Below are 21,156 nucleotides of genomic sequence, written 5' to 3' on the forward strand. Positions count from 1 at the left end.
TCTCTCAAATTCCTCTGTTTTGAACAGCAAACATAGTTTAAATAATATAGATGAGTCACTCTGATGTCATCATAATCACTGTGCTATGAAAACCTATCTCTACTTCTCATTGGTCCTAATTGCTAATATCTATATGTCCCACCCTACAGATTGGGTAACTCTCTAGCTAGGGTCCCACCCATAAACATCTCATAGAAATGTACAACCTCATCATGCTTGAATATTATTGGTAAGCTCTAAATTACTTCTATGGTGAAAAGGACATTTGCTTATCGGTTAACATGCGGTCACACTATCCATGAACTGGCGGCATGATGACATGTTTATGTAGATGGAAGGAGAAGACAAGTGTATCGTCTTTGTTCTTAATTAAATAAAACAGCCCATGTTATCTCTCCCATGATGTATCTGAGTTTCAAGGACTTGGTCTTGCCGAACTTCCAGTAATTACGGCCCTCCCCTGTCTTCCAAGAGTAAATGCGCCACTCTGTTCTTGACACAATATATTTTTTACAGATTTTTAGAGGGCAACAAAGACCTGGTGGCATCAAGGCGCTGAAGAGAGAGAGTGAGGTTGCGCCAGGGTCTAGAAAATAAAAGTTTTTAGCTGATTTCAAAAGGAACAAAAGACAGGGGTGCCCCATATATGAGGAGGAAGAGAATTCCACAATGATGGAGCAAGCACAGAGAATGATCTGCCTCCAGCTCACACTCGCCAAAAACCGGGGGCAACCAGCAAAGACTGATAGGCTGATAGAAGAGGCCTTTTAGGTTGGAAGGGTGAAAGTCTGGATTAAAGAAATTCATCCCCAGCATAATGTATTACACGATGGGCAATACACAAAATCTTGAACTTCACTCAGCTTCTAACAGGAAGCCAATGAAGGTGGCGAAGAAGGTCATGAGAGTGGGACAATCTAGGGGCTTTTAGGGAAAGCCTAGCTGCTCTGGAGGCGTTGGAGTAGAGCTTCTGGTTGACCAAGATAGATCCCATTACAGTAGTCGACTGATGGACGCGGTCACAATTTTTGACCTGGAATCAGTCGGAAGAAAGGGAAGAACCTTCTTCAAACTAAGTTTAACAAAACCTGTTTAACAGACTGCAGAAATGTGCACTTCTCTAGAGCCAGAAGCTATGATTTTAATGCCTAGGCTCTTCACTGAGGTAGAGGGTTCAAGACAAGGACCCAAAGACATAGGCCAATATTCTGAGGTCCACCATTGGGCCTCATTCCGAGATTGGTGGTAGTCATGGCGCTATTTGCGCCATGACTGCCTCCAATAACGGTCCGGCACCGGTGTTGTTCAATGGGGACTTCCCGGTGCAGTCCGACCCTGGTGGGTCTGGTAAGTCCCCATTGAACAAACCATTCCCCATTCCCATTTGAGCCCCCATAGGGCTCAATGGGAATGGGGAGGGCGCTAATAACGGGCTTGTGACTTGCAAGCCCGTTATTAGCGCCCTGGTCCCTTAGCGGGACCCGTAAGGGACGTGTGGTCAGAGATCACACGGGTAAGCAGCATTTGTTCACTACACGAACCACGCTGTTCTCTACTTTATTTCCTTGTTTTGGAAACGTATGCGCACAAATTATATAATCTTTTTTAGATAGTTGGAATTATATAATTCTACCGTATGCAGTAGAATTTATTCAGTGATCAGTTGGTCAAGATATTAAGGTACCCATTTATACTTTCACCAATGGCATTTTTGATTAATAGCTGTGCGCAATGACATCATTGCTGTGTTCATTTCTCTTCTCTTCCTTTTTCACCTTGACATTACTGTGCACTGAAAATGGGGTATGTACATGATGCTGACTACATTCTATATTGCTATAATTGCATCTGCGGTTATTGCATACTGCCTTTGTTTGTTTCCATGAATGTTTGATATGATTGCTATTGTACTTCATTTACTTGAAACTTGTTAGAATTACTAATAAAGCTTAGCCCTGACAAAGGAGCCATAGGCTACGAAATGCAATGGCAAATGAGCCTTCAATACACAGAGGTCTATTCGAGTCTACTCTTCTACCTACATTAAAATACACATTCGTTTGTTTGCTATCAACGACTCATTGGGCCTCATTACGACCCTGGCGGAAATCGAAAAACGATGGCGGAAATGCAATACCGCCATCGAATAGCGCTCGGTGCGATAATGACCCGTCACCGCAAAGTACGATGCCATTAGCGACACCGTAGTGAACGCCAACGCTAACTGCACCAAGCACGCGCGCGCGCGCCATGCCAAACCGTAATTACCACCATGGCGCAACGGTACGCGAATTCCGACCCTAGCGGACATGCACCTAACGCCATCAAGCACAGCGGAAAGTACCATTCCGCCATGGTGAGAAGTACGGCATCGCGAATCAACCGTAAACGGCCCTACTGAGTGCTTGTACACCGCTCCCTGTCCACATTGTACAACCCCCCGTAGGTGCAATGAAGTCACACAATGCAACCAGTGAAATGTACAAGTCATCCATGCCTGCCAACGAACAAATGAATCTCAAGAGTGCCCAATGGGAGCTGCAGGGCACAGATGGCACGAATACAGAAGCTATACAAATGGACATGACCTCAGTCTCCCACCAAGAAACGCACGCAAACACAGGCACCTGTGACCAGCAATATTCCGATAATCACATCATTCCACCAATCCAACTGGCTGACCGGCATCTGTTACACAAAAGCTAATCCCCCGTCCCTGAGCATGACATCATCAAAACAGTCATAATGGCAGCCCTTATCCCTGACCTCACTGGGCTCCGTAGGCAAACGCGCCCAGCACAGTACCACGCAACTATACTCCGAAGCTGGAACCCAATGCAGATCTCCTCACAATACATCGCTCCCCAAATAGGAATATGCCACATCACTCGCAAAGAAGAACGCTACACGGTTCATATCAGAATAGAAATTTAATGCACAACAAATTCACCAAGCCCATACAGCCATTAGGCCATGAACTCCAAAATATATTTCATTATCGTGGGCTGCATCCGCAATAAATGACCAGCTACTTCTTGTGTGACGCCCTGTTCCTTCATGGTACACAGGGGCTACATTCCCGTACGAAAAGGCAACATGGAAGCGCCTAGAACCGCAGGGCCGTCCCAATAGGGAGGCACTAGTCCAGCTGAAAGGCCGAAATGTTGCTCCTAGCCACTAGTACTGCGTAAGGGCATGTGGCCCATTGGCGATCGTCCCATAAAATCGTAATGCTGCTCCACTGATTAACACGAAGCAGCAGGTGTCGGGAGTAAAATCCATCTGCAGGAGTGGCATACAGATGGCAGTGGCAAAAGGGGAGGAGATACCTGTCAACCAAATGAAATGAAAAAGAATAGTATGGCCATCAGAACTACATCTGAATTACTCACTTCAATGATCACACCAAATCCACAGCCATATGCATGCTAGCCCACTCCAAAGGATCATCACCACCCAAAAACCACTTGCGAATCATAACTATCTATATCGAGGTGAAAACACCATCACAAACGAGTGTACCTGTGCATGCGTCTGTTAAAACAGAATCCATCAGATGGGATTGGTAACGTGCATAGACACAAGTGTCTGAAGGCGCGTCGAGACAGGGAGGGCTCAACAAGGCCAGATAGACGATGGCCCCACTATGGCAGCCCTGCATCACATAGCGCAGGGGAGGCGGATAGATTCCAAGAAGCCCTGTACATGGCAAACTCTGTATCAAATCATCTGTCCATGCATCCATACATCATTCCCTCATCCCGTAATGAAAACGCCTGTTTCCATACTCACATAACATGTGAAATTTCCATTGAGTCTGTGCGTTATGCAGCCTGCAAAATCCACCGTGCCCCAGCCCGTTATTCCAGTGTTGTGAAGTAACATGTATTTGGGAACGTCCGGCCTCATCGCCCACGTCGCTATTGCGCATCCCATACTATTCATATCAATCATTGCATCCTCGCCATGGCCCCTGTCCCAAGGACATTGAACAATAGAACGTTATATTTGCAGTCAGACCTGTGGGCATCTCCTCGCCGCTAGCTGAAAACCGAAAGTGCCGCCCTTCGAATTCCTCATTTGCAACATCACGTCGAAAAGGCATCTGTGGCCGCTTGAAACCACAAATTAATCCATCTAGTGCGGCTGTGTGTGAAAATGGCAACTGCCTTCACTCACAAATGGAACGCCCCGCCCGTCGGTGAAGCTCGGTACAGTGTTGCATGAGGGTCCACCGTTACTCGAGTACTACGTTCCACTGACCCTTCACAAGTCTGTTCGCGACTGCAAAGATTGTATGTGAAACAATGGGACCATAGCCGAATGAACATATCAACCAATGTTACACTGCCATCGGGTACAAATACATGATTGCAATAGCAAGATGCCATTCGTCGAATTGCAGCGTTGTGTGCGGGACGTGCTCGCCCAAAGGGGAGTGCAGCTTGCACAGGTGGAATGAATCACCACAGGTGGAGGCCATACAGCCTGAAAACACATAAATTGCACACCCAGTCTCCTCCCACAACCACACCCACTCCGAAATGCTACCGGCAGGACTAGCCATGTTGGCCCTGGGGGACCTGATAGCACTGCAAGTACTCCAACTTCAAGAAGAAGACAAACACCAACTACTACCGGCCGCACGGCGGAGACGCAGGAGGAGGAGGAGGGCAAGGCAGGGCCAGCAAGGGCCGCCAGCACAGCCACTACCACCACGCAGGCAGCCCGCAATCCCACGCCTCCGAGCACATCCGTTCAACCTCACTGATGAGCAGATCCACACCCTCTACCGTTTGGACCGGGACACCATAACCGCCATTGTGGACATGACACAGGCTGACCTTGTCAGCATGATAGATAGCCCAACCGCCATCCCACCCCTACTGAAGGTGGTGTCTGTACTACACTTCCTGGCCACAGGCACCTACCAGCACACAGTCGGACAGTTGCATGGCATATCACAGCCACTGTTCTCACGGACACTATTGCAAGTGCTCGATGCCCTCCTGAAGCACGCAGACGACTACATCTCTCTACCACGCTCGGAGCAGGAAATTACGAACACAAAAGTGGGATTCCATGCACTTGCCGGCATACCGGGTTGCATTGGTGCCATCGACTGCACCCATGTGGAATTGGTCGTCCCACATGCCATGGAGGCCCAGTACCGCAACCGAAAACAATTTCATTCCCTGAATGTACAAATGGTGTGTGACTCCAACAGGATCATTACACATTGTTGTGCCAGATTCCCTGGATCAACCCATGATTCTATGGTCTTGAGGAACTCTACTATACCACGCTACATGGAGCGACACGCAGGGAACAGATCCTGGCTACTCGGTGAGTCTCATTTCATGCATGATGATGTGGGGTATGTGATGCGGCAATGACCTGGCAGGAAGGGGGGGGGGTGCGTACGTAGCAATGGCATTCCTCAATATTCCTTTCCTGTCCACATACAGGTGATGCCGGGTATCCACTGAAGAGATGGCTCCTCACACCAGTCGGGAACCCACGGGACCAGCATGAGGAGGACTACAACCATGCCCACTCACGTACCCGTGTAGTCATAGAACAGGCATTCGGCCTACTGAAGACTCGTTTCCGCTGCCTCAGCAGGTCTGGCGGGGCACTCCTGTACCGCCATGTGAAGGTTGCAAAGATGGTCATGGCATGTGTCATGCTCCACAACATGTGCGTACATAGAAATGTGCCCATGCCCCCTGACGCAGAACTGCAAGCACCTGATGATGGTCATGATGAGGGTGGGGATGTGGCAGCACCTCAAGGAGTCTGCGAGGCACAGGAGGGCCGTGACATTCGTCAGCATCTCATAGATGCATGCTTCTAGCACTCACGCCTGGTGGCTGATACATGGACACGGGACTCGTGGCACTGTGTGTGTCTGGGACATGCACAATATGGACTGTACGCCAATAATGGCCTCGTACACAAAGATCAATGTCCACACATCTCATTGCATGATCGTGCATTGTTTATGGCATATGTGATATCATGTTAAACACCCTATCGACCCGCCACCCAAGTGAGCCCAACACACCCCCTCCACCCTCCTACCTCCCCCCCGAACACCAGTGTCCAAAGATGCTCATTGTCAGTGGGCTGTCGCTATTGCAAGCCCCCTCTGCGGGTATCAGGGGCACCCCTGCCTGTGGAGCGCAGGTTCCTCCCAGATCTACGTTGGGGGCTGCCCTGGACGGAACTTGCAACGGATGATGTCTCTGCCTGCTCACGTCCATGCATGTCCCTAAGGGTTTGTGAGAGCTCAGTGAGCACACGGCGCACTGCGGCAAGTTCGGCACATACGTCTTTGGACGTCGCATGCAGTTCCCCCCTCAGGCTCTCGGTGCTTCTCTCCATTTGTACTCTCAGGCTCTCGGTGCTACTCTCCATTTGTACTCTCAGGCTCTCGGTGCTACTCTCCATTTGTGCCCTTAGTGTCTCTGTACTTCTCTCCATTTCTGCCCTCAGTGTCTCAGTTGATGTTTCTATGTCTGCCTTAGTGCCCCCACATTCATCGGCATGGTCCTTGAGGAGCGTGGCCAGTTGCTGCTGTTGCACGATTAACTGGTCGAGGGACTGTTGCCTCTGCTGGGCCATGGCCATTTGCGGTGGTGTCACAGAGGGGCTGATCACCTCATGTTGCCTTGCCACAGGGCTTGTGGGGGATGGCCAGTCGTCGTCTTGTGGGTGCCCCTGCGTGGTATCCTCATGGTGTACGGGATGGAACAGACAGGGGGATTGAGACAGGTCATGGATGGATCTAACTTCGACATCCCCGTTTTCTGTGTCGGAGCATGCTGCCATTAATGCAGTATCACCTATGGTGCTGCTGCCACCAGAAGCAGTGCCTACTGTGGCATCCATTGGGGGGACCTGTGGTGGTGGTGTTGTGGGCATGCTGGCTGCTGGGGTGCCTGTTGGAGTTCCCTCCTGTGTGCTGTCACTTGATTTGTGCTGCTGCCGTGTCTTGATCCGTGCAGCTGAGGTGGAGGGTCTTTGGCCGTTGGTCTTGGCCCTCTTTGCAGGTGTGCTGGTAGGGGTGTCCTGGAGCTCGTCGTTTGGATCGGACCCTGTGGTGGAGTAAAGGAGGGCGAGCGTTATTAATGGGTCTGTGGGAATTGGAATGGCAATGTATCACATGCATTGGGGTGGTACCTGAGGGTGATTTGGGTCGGGGCCTTAGAGGTGGTTTCATTTGTGTGTGGAGTGAGGGTGCAGTTGTTTGGCAGCCTGCAGTTAGGGTGTGCCTGCTGCACGTGTAGAGGGTGTTTTTAGGATTTTTAATTATTTATGTATTTGATGTGAGTTTTAAAGTGTGCTATCAGGCCTATGTATGTGGACGTTCTCCTGGACATGTGTTCCTGTTGCACTATGTGGGCACGTGGTACTTCACATGATTGGACATTGTGGTTTTGGCATTGTTTTATTTGGGCCACCTACCTGAATCTTCGGATGTCTGCACTCCTTTCTCCATCCCTCCGACTCCCTCTATGCTCTCCATTCCAATGGTGGAGGCACAGATTTCTTCCCAGGGGGTCAACTTGATGGGTGATTCCGATCCTCCCCCGGTAGCTATGGCAATGTTGCGGTTGGCAGACAGTATGCTACGGACGCGTATCCGCAGGTCGTCCCATCGCTTTCTGCATTGCTGTGGGTTGCGGGGTGCGGTCCCCACCGCACTTACACGCTGTGCCACCAGGGCCCATATGGCCTTCTTGTTCGCAAGTGCCGTCCTGGTCATTTGCGTGGAGAAGACGACGGCAGCATTCTCCTGGAGGGTCTCCGTGAGCACCGTGAGTTCCTCACGGGAGAAGTGGACCTGCCGCTTGCGGTCGCACGCTTTCTTCGCTACTTTTCCCATTTTTCTTGTTTTCACTAGGGTGGATGACGGGTTGGGATGTGTCTCAGGGTAGTATTTTTTATGGTTGTGTGGATTTTGTGGTTTTATAGGTGTACGGCGTGATGTTTCCCGTTCCGGGACCATGCTTTTACTTCCGTTTCCGTATATTTACGGTCACCGTACTTTCCGGTTGGCGCTCACTGCGGTGTCCGCTAAGATGGGTGGCGGTATTGCACCTAGGGCGCCGTACGGCGGCGGTGTGGGCCGTTTTGGGGTCATTTCCGCCATCGCGGACTTTGCACTTCCGCCATGGCGTGGTGCTCGTGCCCGATGGGTCGGAATGAGCCGCACTTTGCTCCATCGTGCAATGGCGGAAACGCTATTTACGCTATGGCGGTCCGGTCGGTTGATTTCCGCAAGGGTCGTAATGAGGGCCATTGTTTACTTTGAAGGACAATATTAGTCCCAACAGAATAAGAAAAACCATCAAAATAGTTATGCTTTCACTGAATTTAACAGTAACCCCCTAAGGGGCACAGTAAGAGAGTGGCTGTCTAACTAAGTACTCTCCACAGTTTTTTCCTTGTGAAAATATTAACCACTGCCTTTTGTTAAAATGGTACATGACGCCATAAGCACACTACCTATTTGGTGCTATGCTTTCAAGCATACACAGTGAAACTTGTATTTGCTATTTACTGGGATAGTAGATTTGGCGAGCCCTGAAGCTGTAACATCTTAGATTAGTATGGAGCTGTTCTGCGAATCTTCTGCACAGCCTGGCCCAAGTCACCTGCCTTCGTATTGGGTATTTCCATGTTTTGCCAATTAATGGTAATTCGCTGAGCCTAGCATATAAAAGTCCAGCATATAAAAGGAAGTTACACCTGCAACTCCCTCATACCCCGATCTCGTCTGCAGCATTGGCTTGGGGCAAGAGATAAAGCAGGCAGGGGCAGGAAGGGGCAGTGAGGCAGTAAAGCTTCATCGATTGGAGTGAATACTGAATGCAATATTTTAACGCATGGGGACGTTGTCTCTAATAGACTTCGGATCACAGAGATTCCAATATTATCGATGGCTCTAACGATCTCAAAGAAATCCGCTAATTTACCCACCAAAACATTATGCTGGTCTAAAATAACCAGACTAAATTTTCTCATTGTAAATCCCACCATCAACAGCACCTCCCCGTCCTCCAATGTGGCCCACACTTGCAAAGACCATGCCCCCGAATGGGAAATATATATAGCGGCCCCCATGTACTCTAGCTCCTGCCGTGAATCTGAAGGCCGGGGTTCTTCTAGATGGCAGGTAAACTCAATATAATCATCGCCAACACCCCAAAAGTGTGAAGCTCTGAACCATGCAAAGAAATACTAGATATTGGCAGAGATGAAAGATGGGTTTTGGACCAGAAATAGGCTCATCCCTAAAATGATTAAGCATAACTCAATGGGACAATTACATCATTATCGGCTGCTGCATAAAGGACTATTAACTCAGCCACCTCACCTCATCAGCCCCTATGGTCCAGTAAGGCATTTGTCAAGAAAAAACAGACAATGGTAGAAATATTCTAGGATGCAAAAAAACTAAGCCCTACCCGAAAATCATAAAGATGGTATTCACGCATGTTTAGGCTTGGTTGATTGTGGTTGTGCATTTGGTGCTTCCGAGAGTTGCTGGATGAGCAGCCTTGGCATTTGGAATACTGCATGGCAATGGCAGCTTCTCACATATGTTCAAGTAGGGTGGATTGATGGGATGTAGGGTAGGTGTGTGGCCAACCACAGCCGGTGAATGGGATGACACGTATCAAAACCAATTCCATGTGCAATTTTGTTCAAAAAGAACCTTTGAGAAACTGGACTGAAATGCCCTTAAACTGTTCAGGATGAAAGTTTACAAACAGAACAGGGTTTAGCCTCTATGAGAGAGTTTGTTTGACTTAAGAAGGGTGTTGAAGAGAAAGGTTAAAAAGGCCATCAATAGATTGTCTAGAAGTGAGGGGGAGCAGGTATGGAAGGGATATTACGATTCACGCATACGGATGGAGATACAGATGCGTACATAAGAGGTGAGGAATGTAATGACCATCCTACGATGCCACTGAATAATCACCCCAGCAAAGCTCAACTCACCTGGTTTAGGGGCAGCAAAGACTTGTACCTCGCATAGTGTCAGAAATGTATATACTGATGGAATGTTGACAGTGACGTAGCGTCCGGCAATCCCGCTGCAGTTGAAGGATTTGGTTTCTCCAGCGTCAAGAGACCCGATGGTCGCACACCTGCACAGCAGAACACAGACATGTAAGTCCTCTAAAACATCATGGCTGTCCATCATCTTGACATGAGTATCTCTGGACATCCAAGTTATTTAGAAAACAACGACCACCCCCTCCACCTAAATATATGCATCTGAAACATGCCTTCTGCCAACCTTTCCATGGCACAGGCATCCATTCCCACCTGATGACTTGGGTCAGTCCTGACCAAAGACCCCTCTCTATGTCAAGCCTGTCTTCCATCAGATGTTATGAAGATCTGTGCCATTTTCAATGCACAGGTACCCCTCAGGATCATTTGTGATTATGGTGTGTAATATTGGTTGTTGGCAGTGATTACACTAGGTAACTGGATTAATTACATGAGTATGAGATGTCCCAGAGTTATCAGCAGGAAGTCAATCCAGAATGTTCTACACTTTAATAATTATTAATCTCCCTTGGAGCGGCCACTCAAGCATGCTGTCTTGAAGCATTTAGTTTCTGTGATTGTGCTAGCCCATCAAAAAGAGTTCTACATGCACCACACCACCCAAATGCACCGCCTTACTTCATATACTCTGAGTCTTCATCCTGGATACAAAAGAACAAAGGTTATGAGCTACAACTGTCCTGCCAACATCATCAGTGTCCAGCCCGGTTACATAACCTGATCACTAACGCACATTGAAATGACCTGTCTTTCAGCGTGACCGGGTTAAACGGCACTCCTTTCTAGTTTACTATCACCACAAACTGCTCACAGCCTCATCCACACTAACCATTAAGCAGATGTCAATACATCATGTAGGTAAATAGAAAAAACAACAAGAGAAATTCCAACAGCAAAATGATTCAGAACTGCCTTTTCCAGAGAAATTCTCCTCCTAGTGATCCACCCCTGCCTTGCACCCTGCCATGAATGCATCCTTTGGGCTACCTACCCACAGGTAGCTCAGCTCACTAGTCTTACAAAGCAAAGGGACAAAAAGAATTCATCACAATTCACACACTTTAACTTGTATTCTAAACACAATTTTCCGCATTCCCTGATGTCTCCAGAAAGGTCCCTGGACAGACCTAAAATGTGTCTCGTTCTAAAAAGCACGGCCTATCCCTGCAGCCACCCAGAAAATAGCCAGTTGATACTTCCATTCATATCTGACTCACCTCCATTAAATCCTCATTAAAGATGCCTTTGACCGATACTTCATCCCTAGCACCTCAATGGAGCCCAAGCCTGTGCATCGCTCTTGGACCAATTCCTTGCCATTGACATAAATTCCCTCCACCAACTCTACACCCTTAAAAAGCTCAATTGTAAAAAGGTTTCCAACTGGATGTATTCTAAGTTATAGAGCAAATTATGAAGAGCGGAATCACATCAGATTTGGGTAAGGAGATCCTCATTACCAATCGCTCTGAATATAAAATCTTGGTATCAACAAGCAAATAAGACCTTTTCATTACCAATGACGTATTCTTCTGCTCCCATACTGATACATATCATCACTGTAATAAAAACACTACAAAACTAGGCCTCTACAATCAGCCAGATCCGCTAACTCTGGGGCGACATTGCTGCATTCTTGAAGGAAATGTTAGAAAGAAATGTAAGGTGACAACTAGTACATTAAGACTCTAAGCCACCTCAAACACCCACAGCTTTCCTCTTCTGCTTGCAGTAGACCTACACAAAAGACATATGTGCCCCCCTTTAGCAACTGTCACAGATGGCCTCAAGAACACACCAGCTCTCGAGGACAGGTCAAGGGTTTTTATTAAAAGGTTTGAGAAGGGACTCACTAAGGGGTGTCCTTCTGTCTCTTGTCTCTCATGGGCTTTGTGCTTCGTAGCCCGGGTGTCCCTAAGCCCCAAGATGTTCGCTGAAGATCAGTAACCCCTACTAACCAAGATGTGGTTGGCTACTGGTGAGTACCTAAAGGCAATTGCTTTATCCCTCTTACTCCCTTTGATTCTTCCAGGTGTATCCTAAACTGGGGTCTCATAATAAAAATAACAAGGAGTGTTGCCTTTCAATTAACCAGGTCTCACCCAATATTCTTTGTTGCATGCTCTTGTACTCTTTACCCTGATGTTCTGTTCTTCCTTTTCCTTTCTTCTACACTCCACCACTCCTTATCCTACTTCTCGTTCTGTCCCTCAGATGTTACTCTGACTCGTCTGCTCCTATTCTACCTCTGTTCTCCACACCCCTCGCTACTACCCGCCACTCCCCATCTCCACTACTCTCCATTCTGACTCCTCTCCACTCCTCCTCCTTGCTAATCTCCACTACTCTCAGCTCCCACTCCCTTCACACACCACCCACAGCTTCTCCCACAATCACCCTCCTTTCACTTTCTCAGTCACACTTCCCAGTCATTCTCACTCACACCCCTACTCTCACCTAGTCTCATTCACTCGCCTAATTATATGCAAGAACATGGATCTGGGGCCATGAGGTTGGATTAAATACTCTACTATCAATTGTTCACACAAAATGTATTCCAAAAAATATTTTACCAAATTCCGTTAAAACAACATGGATACTGTACAACAAATCAATTTATGTCAACAACACCTCATTTTTCCACCTTTCATACACACCCATATCTTCACACACTCAATCTCTTCACCATATTTTCTGGCTATGCAAAGGAAGAACAGTTTACAGTACAGTCTCCCTTGCCACCTCTTCACCTATTCTATAGGATACCATTGGCACCATTTTGCTTTTCAAGGTATGCCTTTTTGGGCCACTACAGTTTCTTTGTAGGCTCTTTCTAAATACGCTTCGGTCTGTTGAGGGCAACCAAATATCGCCCACAATTCAAACGACCCTGGCCGATCCCTGGGGGATGCCACAGAAAAGCAGTCCCGGCAGGGAGCAAAAAGGGGGCAGGGACACTGACTGGGTTCGATTGGACATAAAGGCTAGAAACCAGTCAAGGACCTGACCTGAAATGCCAGCATCAAACAACCGAGCCAAAAGAATAGAATGGTCCACCGTGTCAAATGCAGCTGACAGGTCCAACACTAATACCACTCCCACCCCGCCCTGGTCAACTAACCGGGAAACATCATCCATGACAGAGTTAAGAACAGACTCTGTTCCCCTTCCATGGTGAAAGCCAGACTGGAAGGGATAAAAGAAGCCAGACGATTCAAGGAAGGAGGTAAGAAGACAGGAGACCAAGGCCTCGAGCAGCTTCATGTTAAAAGGTAATAGAGATAGGTCTAAAATTAGCCATGACCTTAGGGTCAAGAGTAGGCTTCTTCAGCAGGGGAAGCACTAGTGCATGTTTGAGTTGGCTGGGAATTGTACCGGTTTGAAATGAGTTGTTGATAGCGGCAGTAATATGAGGGAGTAACTCAGTGGCAATTTCTTTGATCAAAGTGAGCGGAATAGCATCTGCCGGAGAGGCAGATTTGAGGCCATGAATTGCCTTAAGTATCTTGGGATTAGAGAACACAGGGAAGGAGAACCATGAGGCCGTGGGGACAGAAAGCACGGAAGAGCACAGGCAGTCAGTAGTTGGTAATATCTGCATGTATAGTTTCTATTTTAGAGGAGAAGAAGGATGCGAGAGAGTCACACAGAACGTTTGACGGAATAACTGCCGAGCCTGTTTTGGTTGGAGCAGAGAGAGAGTTGACCAATTCAAAAAGGGCCTTGGGTTTATTTAAGGCTGCTTCAATCCTAGCCCCAAAAAAGACGTTTTTCGCCAGGACAATAGCCTGGTGGTATTAATTAGTCAGCAGGCTGCGAAATGTAAGCTTAGCAGAAGGAGAATAGCGCAGTCTCCTGTTCCTCTCAGCGTGTCTGCAGGCCAGTTTTTTTAGCTTAAATTCATCAGAGAACCACAGCTCTGATCTATGCTTAGTGCCTTTGGACAGTCTGAGAGGAGCCATGAGATCGGCCACTTCCAGGAAGGCGTTCTCGACTGTAGTGAGAGTAGGGGAACTGTCAGGCTTTCAAAGGATGAGTAGGTTTGAGTGGGGATGGTGGAGGCAGGAACCCACTCAGGCAAGATCAGAGCCATTGCGCCACCAGGCCGGGAGGGCCTGGGATTGGACAGGATTTTGTTGCCATTTGTCAACGTTCGCAAATGATTCACACTGCCTGGGACCACTGCACGCTTTACCCACGAATCAAAAATCCTGCTCTGACAATTGCTATGGTAAGCAACATGGATCACATTGGCCTGGACCACACACCGCCCTAGGACACTCTGTCTGCCTTGGCTTTTTCCTGCTGCGTTCCCTACCTGCCTAAATATAACTGTAAACTTTGCACCTACTGAAATATGCATCTTGTGCAACTTTCTGAAGGCCCCTGGCTCCAACTCTCTGCAGGTCAAATTTTTCTCCAAGCAAAGAGTGGGAAGTAGATACTCTCCTCGGTTGGTTCCTTCGTCTGGAACGGCCTATCTGCCCCCCTCCGACTTGAGCCAGATCTTCAGTCCCTGAAACTTCTCAAGACTTTCTTTCCTCCTCTTCCTTCTCTCCGCCCCTAACAAGGTCAACAACACGGCTAATATTTCAGAGGCCCTAGAGATTATCACTACTAGTGTTTAAGGCTTTGACATCAACGGTGTCAGGTTGTATTACTTCTCCCATTCAATGGCTTTAAAACTCAAGGGAGTTATGTGATGTGCTTTGACTGCAGTACAAAATTGTAAAACCGTGTGGATACAAACAACATTTCAAGCTCTTGTTTTGTTGTATTTGTGTCAGATTTTGGTCAATACCAGTTGCTGAGTAACACCACAGAGTTCTTTAGAAGGTGAAATGATAATGTCCTATCCCCAGAGAATACTTTTCCAACATTTTGGGGGCTTTTTTCAAGTATCTGCCTAAGTACTGACTCTGCTTTAGTGATATTTAATTTTCTTTTAAAAGGGGACATCTATCACTTTACGCTATCGAGAAACTGACTCTGAAAATCAAATGTATATGTGCAAATGGTCTGGTTATTAGCTAATGTTACCTGACCCTGATGTGCTTGTCCTACTGCATTCTTCTTATTGCGAAACAAAGGTTTAGCTGCTCACTGAAATGCATAACTCAGTGTGAAGGAAAGTCAGTAATATTCTCAAAAACATGAGGCTGCGTGGCGTTTAACTATGAGGAAGTTTGCTTGCAAGGTTCTCCTTCCAGAACAAGCACAAGCCCGTATGCGAGGGGGGACAATATAAGCTGACGTAAGATTGTCAATTGGTGGCACCACAAAATAAACAAAAATAAAGAATGAAAAAAGAATAGATCACTAACATATATGTTAAGGAAATGCCAGCAGACACTTTGAAGGCACAATTGTATAAGTCAATTACGTTGCGGTTTCAGGTTATCGAATGGATTAAGATCCACCGAAGACAATGAGATAAGATAGAGAAGATCAACTATGGAAAAGTGAAGCGGTTGGGTCCTTTTTTACTGTATTATTCCTACCCAATGGCGGTGACGCCGAGGTTTAACACTGACGCAGAACTGACCTCAATGAGACTGGACTGCGAGAGAGTTCAATCCCCCAGGTAAAAGAAGCAAGGGAAAATGCTTTGTCGTATTCCTGATTGTAATGAAATGCCTTGGTTAATAAATGGTCACTTAAACAAGTGTGTCCACATTCACTGGACTAAAAAAAAAAGATTTTGGGCCAGATTCTCCAAAACAAACTCAAATAAAAAATGGTCACAGGATGTGTTTTTTTGATGTGCAGTAGTTTTGGATAAGAGCAGGCCATCTCATTCTCAAAGGTGACCTGCCCATTTCACTGTGAAATGTTAGAAAAAGAAAAAAGGCACTTCAACCCTAGTTTAAGTGATACAAATGCAAGTGGGACAGCAGCAGTTCGTAGCGTTGCTTATGTTTTAAGAGAAAATACATGGAAGTGTCAGGGATGACACTGTCAAGCTTTGGCAAACTCCCTGCGCCTGCATCAAACAGGCACAGGGGATTGTGGTTATTTTCTGTGCATTGAAATAGGTGTCTCGTTTTGAAATTTGGAAGGGCTTTGAAATGCGCAGAAATGCCCCGTTATTTGCACAAAGGGGCCGGTAAAGGGCATCTGAACGCCCACATCCATGACTAGGTTTGATTATTTCCCTTTGTTGGACTGAAAGTGGTGAGACAGAGCAAAAGGATGGCCACCCTACACGGAGGACCTCGGCCACCCAGTCCTTGCATGTTTTATAAGGTGGTTGATGGAATCATAACCTGGCATTTGCGGTTCATTATTGATTGTCTAACTTTCCCATGTAACCAGTCCCACCACCCAGCTTTAGCCCACCCTACCTGGTGTTCAAGATGCCGTTCATCTCCAGCGAGTCGCCGATGTGGATTTCGGTGCCGTTGATTCGTTCAGGCATATCATCTCCCCTGTTAGTGATGGACACAGAAGACACAAGGAAGGTGGCCTGTAGATCCACCCTCCACCAGGGGGAGAGGCTGTACTCGGTGTGACTGCAGTAGCCTTGTGTGTAATCATTCCCCAGGTCTCCATCGATGGCTTTGCTTGCGAGACCCACCCCATCCATCGTGCTGGACTGGGTGGCAACTCCCCAGAGGGCCACATTGATCTCTAAAAAGGGAATGCCAAAGAATGTGGTTACATCTTTACAGTGAAAAGTGAAGTTATACAAACAGAAAACAATACTCGGATGGCAATATTCCCATATGGTTAAACACAAAGACTGGAATGACAGTTGCTGGGAACTTACAGAGAGCTGAACAGGTGGAAAACTGAAATGAAATGGCTAGAAACCTGGGCTTTTTCAACCCAGGAAATCAAAGAGGGTGTAGGGTGATAGGACACTATGAGCCTAGAGCCAGACAAATAGAAGAGGCACTACAGTGTTAGCTCCCAATACATTCATAGTCCAAAGAGTAGAAGATAGACAAGTGGCACCCTCCTTACCCCTACATATAGAGAGAAATAGGACTGGAATGAAGTGCTAGTTACCTTTTGTTTCTGGAGCGAAGGAAGAGAGGGGTGAATAGAACATTTGTATAGTTATCTCGCTTGAGGGTGCTCTGTGTGTATTTTGTCTAAATGTTTTGTCTGCGCCCTGATGCCCAAGGGTCCATGGTTTACGCAATATAAATGTTATAAAGTAAAGTAAATAGTTGAAATGATGTTTAAGGCCATTCCTGAGCTGCGTGCTGAGAATGCACCTGTTTTAAGATGAGGGAATTATCGTTGATGCAGTTACACACACCCTCTACAACGAAACAATAGCTGTATAGTTTGGTAAAGAACCCTTAGGGAAACAATGAACCCCTTTTGTGTACATTTTTTTTTAATGGGTAGGTCCAAGCACCGACCACTTGAACATATGCATTAACTAATAGAGAAATATTTTCATGGTGATGGGGAGGGTAGTGATGTTGCAAAGGATAGGCGACATTCTGCCTGACGACGCATCTTCTCCGATGGATGAACAGTGAAGGGACAATATAGTTATTAGATCCTCCAGTTCTTTTTCAGTAGGAATACCTGCGCCAGTAGCATTTGTGAAATCAAGGTATTAACTGTGGGTTCTGTACAGCCATTAAATCAAGAATTTCTGCTCAACAACATGATTGTGTATAAAGTCTGCTGCTAGGCCTTTCTGGGTCTGATTTTCATGAAATTCCCTTTGTCAGAAGCTGTTGTAGAATAAAATCCTGAACCAGTTCTCTGTAGCTCCCATGTCTTTTTATTATTAACCAAGTGGCATAGTGGTCTCCCGGGTGCCAAAAATGCTAACAACTCTTGCCAGTGGCAACTACAACATTTGGGGCAGTGTCAGATATGTGCCCATTCTAATGGAACGTACCATTCCAGTGGAAAATGGTAAATAGTGGACATGGCTTCAATTTAAACAGGAATGATTTGATAGGCTTGATCGACTAGATTTTTTCGTATGCACACATATGAATGTGAGCGTTAGAGGCTGGATTTCTGGTAACACTGTGCTGTATGCGTTTAATAAGACAAATCAATTTGCTCAAGTAAGTCTGCCTTCCATGCCCTAGAAGGTCAATTCCTTGGGTGTGAGAAGCCGTGTTCATATTAAACCACAACCAGGCTTTTCTTCATATCGTGATGGTGTAAGAAAGCTTGCCAGATGTTTCCGTCATACCAACGGCAGAATTAAGCAGCCACCCTTGACATTAATCACAGATTGTTGGCACACGGCTGAGCTTTTTCATTGTCTGTGCACCTGAGGTTGTACCCATATAGAAACTCGCATTCCCTTTATGATATGTTGCCCGCCTTACGCCACTGTAAGGGAAAATGGCTTGGTCTTAGATAGAGGAATTCCAAAGTCACTAGAGTAAAGGGAGCCATAGGTTTATCTTTGGGGGTGACCCGTGCAGAACCTCTTGCTTATACACCTGATATTCTATTGCTTGCAGGATCAGAACCATGCTGTTGTGAGAGAAACATAGAGAAAAACTGCAGATACCTTACGTTTATAGGACTAGGACATACATTGACTGAATCGCTGCATAGATGCAAACTCTTCAGCGAGCTCCAGGGTCACTTGTGTGTTACCCACCAAATAAGTTTTGCATATTTAGGAACTTTGCATATGTCCACCCACCACCCTAAGAGCCACTGCCACATAGAGGGTCACAGAATTGCAGCACGCATGAGCTACAGCAGCAGCAGGGCATTCAAAGAAAGAATGCTGGTGCTGGGCACATTTTCCATGTTGTGTGTATTGCAATGAAGTTAGGCCGAGCCGTTCATAAGGGCAGGTTTTCTTTGAACTTTGCAGCCTTGCATCTTTTGATCAGTGGCCGAAGTGTTAAAAAAAAAGGAGTGGAACGATGTTCCCTCTGCACCACCCCCTTTTCTGCTCCCTCCCTTCCCCCATACTGATCGACCCCCCCACCTCACCTCCCCAATTCAAACCCCCTCCTGTCATTATCCCCCTCAGCATGCAGCTTTATGAAGCCTCCCCTTCCAATCACCCGCCAATGGCACCTCTTAAGGGTCATGCCCAGGACTGGAGCCACTGACACACCCCTCGCAAACAATGCTGGGCCTACAGAAATGTGGAGATCAATGATGAGCTGGGCTTTTTGACTGCTTGGGAATGGGCTTTATGTCTTAAAGGGTCTATTAAAATAAAACAAATGCCAATCTAGCACTGCATTGTTGCTGGCAGGGCCTAGGTGCGAATCCCCAGCAGGAGAATAGTTAAAAAAACTAAAATCAAAGGTGGCCTTTCCTATTGTCCTGGAATGGTATTCCAGGTCACATAAAGTAAGGAGACAATGGCAGATTTCCTCAAGAAGTACGGGGACGTCTTACCCTTGTATTGCCTCACACTTTGACCTCTGGCTTTGATTACGATCCTAGGTCAGACTTTCAAATCACGGTTAACTTGGCAGCTCTGTCTGTGGAAGCATTAGAATTTAGTAATAACAATACAAATACATGTTTTTTTCTATATCATTTGCTATCTCCTCTTCTACGGATTCTTGGAGCTGTATACCATGTCATAGCGGGTGAGAGCCCATTGGAATGAATGGGCGTGCAGGCCGCTTGGCGGGTGAATCAGCTCTTTACAAGGCAGGTGACACCCGCCAAAAGCGTGTGAGCTGACAGCTATGCCATGTATTACTTTTTCCTAATGTAATGGTACTGAACGTGATGAAAACAATTACAACCTCTTCTTGACTCCCTTTTAGAAGAGCTGTTTCGCGATCATAAATGTTGGGGGTCGCCATCCGCGCCCCCGATGCGGTCCCGCAAGCCCCCACAACAGACAGCACACGGAGACCGGTGTTGTTCGTTCGGGCTTCCCGGTCGCTCTGCTGCGGCCGGGAACGCCCCCTTTATTTAAACACCACGCGGCGGCGTGATGCGTCACGCCGCCGCGTCCGCCCGTCATCGGGCAACGCCACACTCCTCCTTTTCCGGGAGGATCAACAAACATTACAAACTCGTCAACTTTATTAACTTCAACCCACACTTATAAAACTTCACCGCACACCCAAACTCGTGGACCCCTTTAATGACAGCCACCCCCATTCGGATCCCCAGGCTCAGGGGCCATCTGCCCCACAACATAGTCACTGAGGTAGGCGGGCTTCCCACGCCCAGGTCTCTGGGGGTACCTCCGGCCTACCTCTGGCACTTGATGCCCCTCGGCTCCTTCACCTCGGATGGGAGACTCCGGCACTTCAGCCGGGAGACTGTCATTAAACAACGTGTAGGGGGGATCAGGCTCAGGGGGAGTTTCAGTTCGCGAATCACCCAACTTCTTAAAGAAACTAACGTTCCGGGTGACGGCCGACCTGCCGTCCGAGGCCGTGATCATGGAACCCTTCACCGCCACCACGTCCAGTGGGTCGGGTTCGTAGGGGAGTGAGAGTTTGCCCTGGGGACGTCTATTCCGGATTAAAACCTCATCCCCTTGCTCAAGACTCTGTGGCTGGAGGCCCCGTCGTAGATTTTCCTGCTCAATCCGAAGCCGTCTTTCACTCTCAACACGATTATCATCGATGACCCCTGGTTCCCTGTCCCCCACTTCCGGCAACAGTCCTCGGGGGCACCTCTGGAACAACACCTCGGCCGGGGCTACTCCAGTGGCGGCGTGTGGAGTGGTGCGATACACACGGAGAAACTGGTACAGGGCCCGTTGTAGTGATTGGCCTTGTCCCTGAGCAATTCTGAATGTTTTGTTCAAGGTCCGCATGAGTCTCTCGGCATCCCCATTGGCCCGGGGCCACAGGGGGGACACCTTCCGGTGATGTACTCCACAGCTCTCCATCAGCTCAGAGAATCTCTCACTTTGAAACGGTGAACCATTGTCGGAACAGAGCGTGTGTGGAAAACCATGGGCCGCAAATATTTTCTCAACGGCGATCACCACATGTTCGAATGCTACGGACTCCACAAACTCAACCTCTGGATATCTGGAGTATTCGTCAATTATCACCAGGAAATGGGTCCCCACCGATGTCGAGCCAAAGTCCGCATGGACGATCTCCCACGGCCTCGTGCCCCGGGGCATGG

General features: G+C 47.5%; 1 protein-coding gene across 3 annotated transcripts in view; it reads right to left on the minus strand.

The window, feature by feature from the left end:
• Positions 1 to 21,156, minus strand: part of LOC138521948 (uncharacterized) — a 334,921-nt gene that overhangs the window by 100,922 nt on the left and 212,843 nt on the right. For all 3 annotated transcript variants that reach the window (XM_069635121.1, XM_069635122.1, XM_069635124.1), the window contains exons 4-5: positions 16,437 to 16,722; positions 10,015 to 10,163 (exon numbers count right to left, since the gene is read on the minus strand). In XM_069635121.1, the coding sequence (XP_069491222.1) occupies positions 10,015 to 10,163; positions 16,437 to 16,722 (435 nt within the window). The remainder of the gene's footprint in view (positions 1 to 10,014; positions 10,164 to 16,436; positions 16,723 to 21,156) is intronic.

Source organism: Ambystoma mexicanum, chromosome 13 (assembly GCF_040938575.1).
Source record: "Ambystoma mexicanum isolate Mex_15411 chromosome 13, UKY_AmexF1_1, whole genome shotgun sequence".
Lineage (NCBI taxonomy): Eukaryota > Metazoa > Chordata > Amphibia > Caudata > Ambystomatidae > Ambystoma > Ambystoma mexicanum.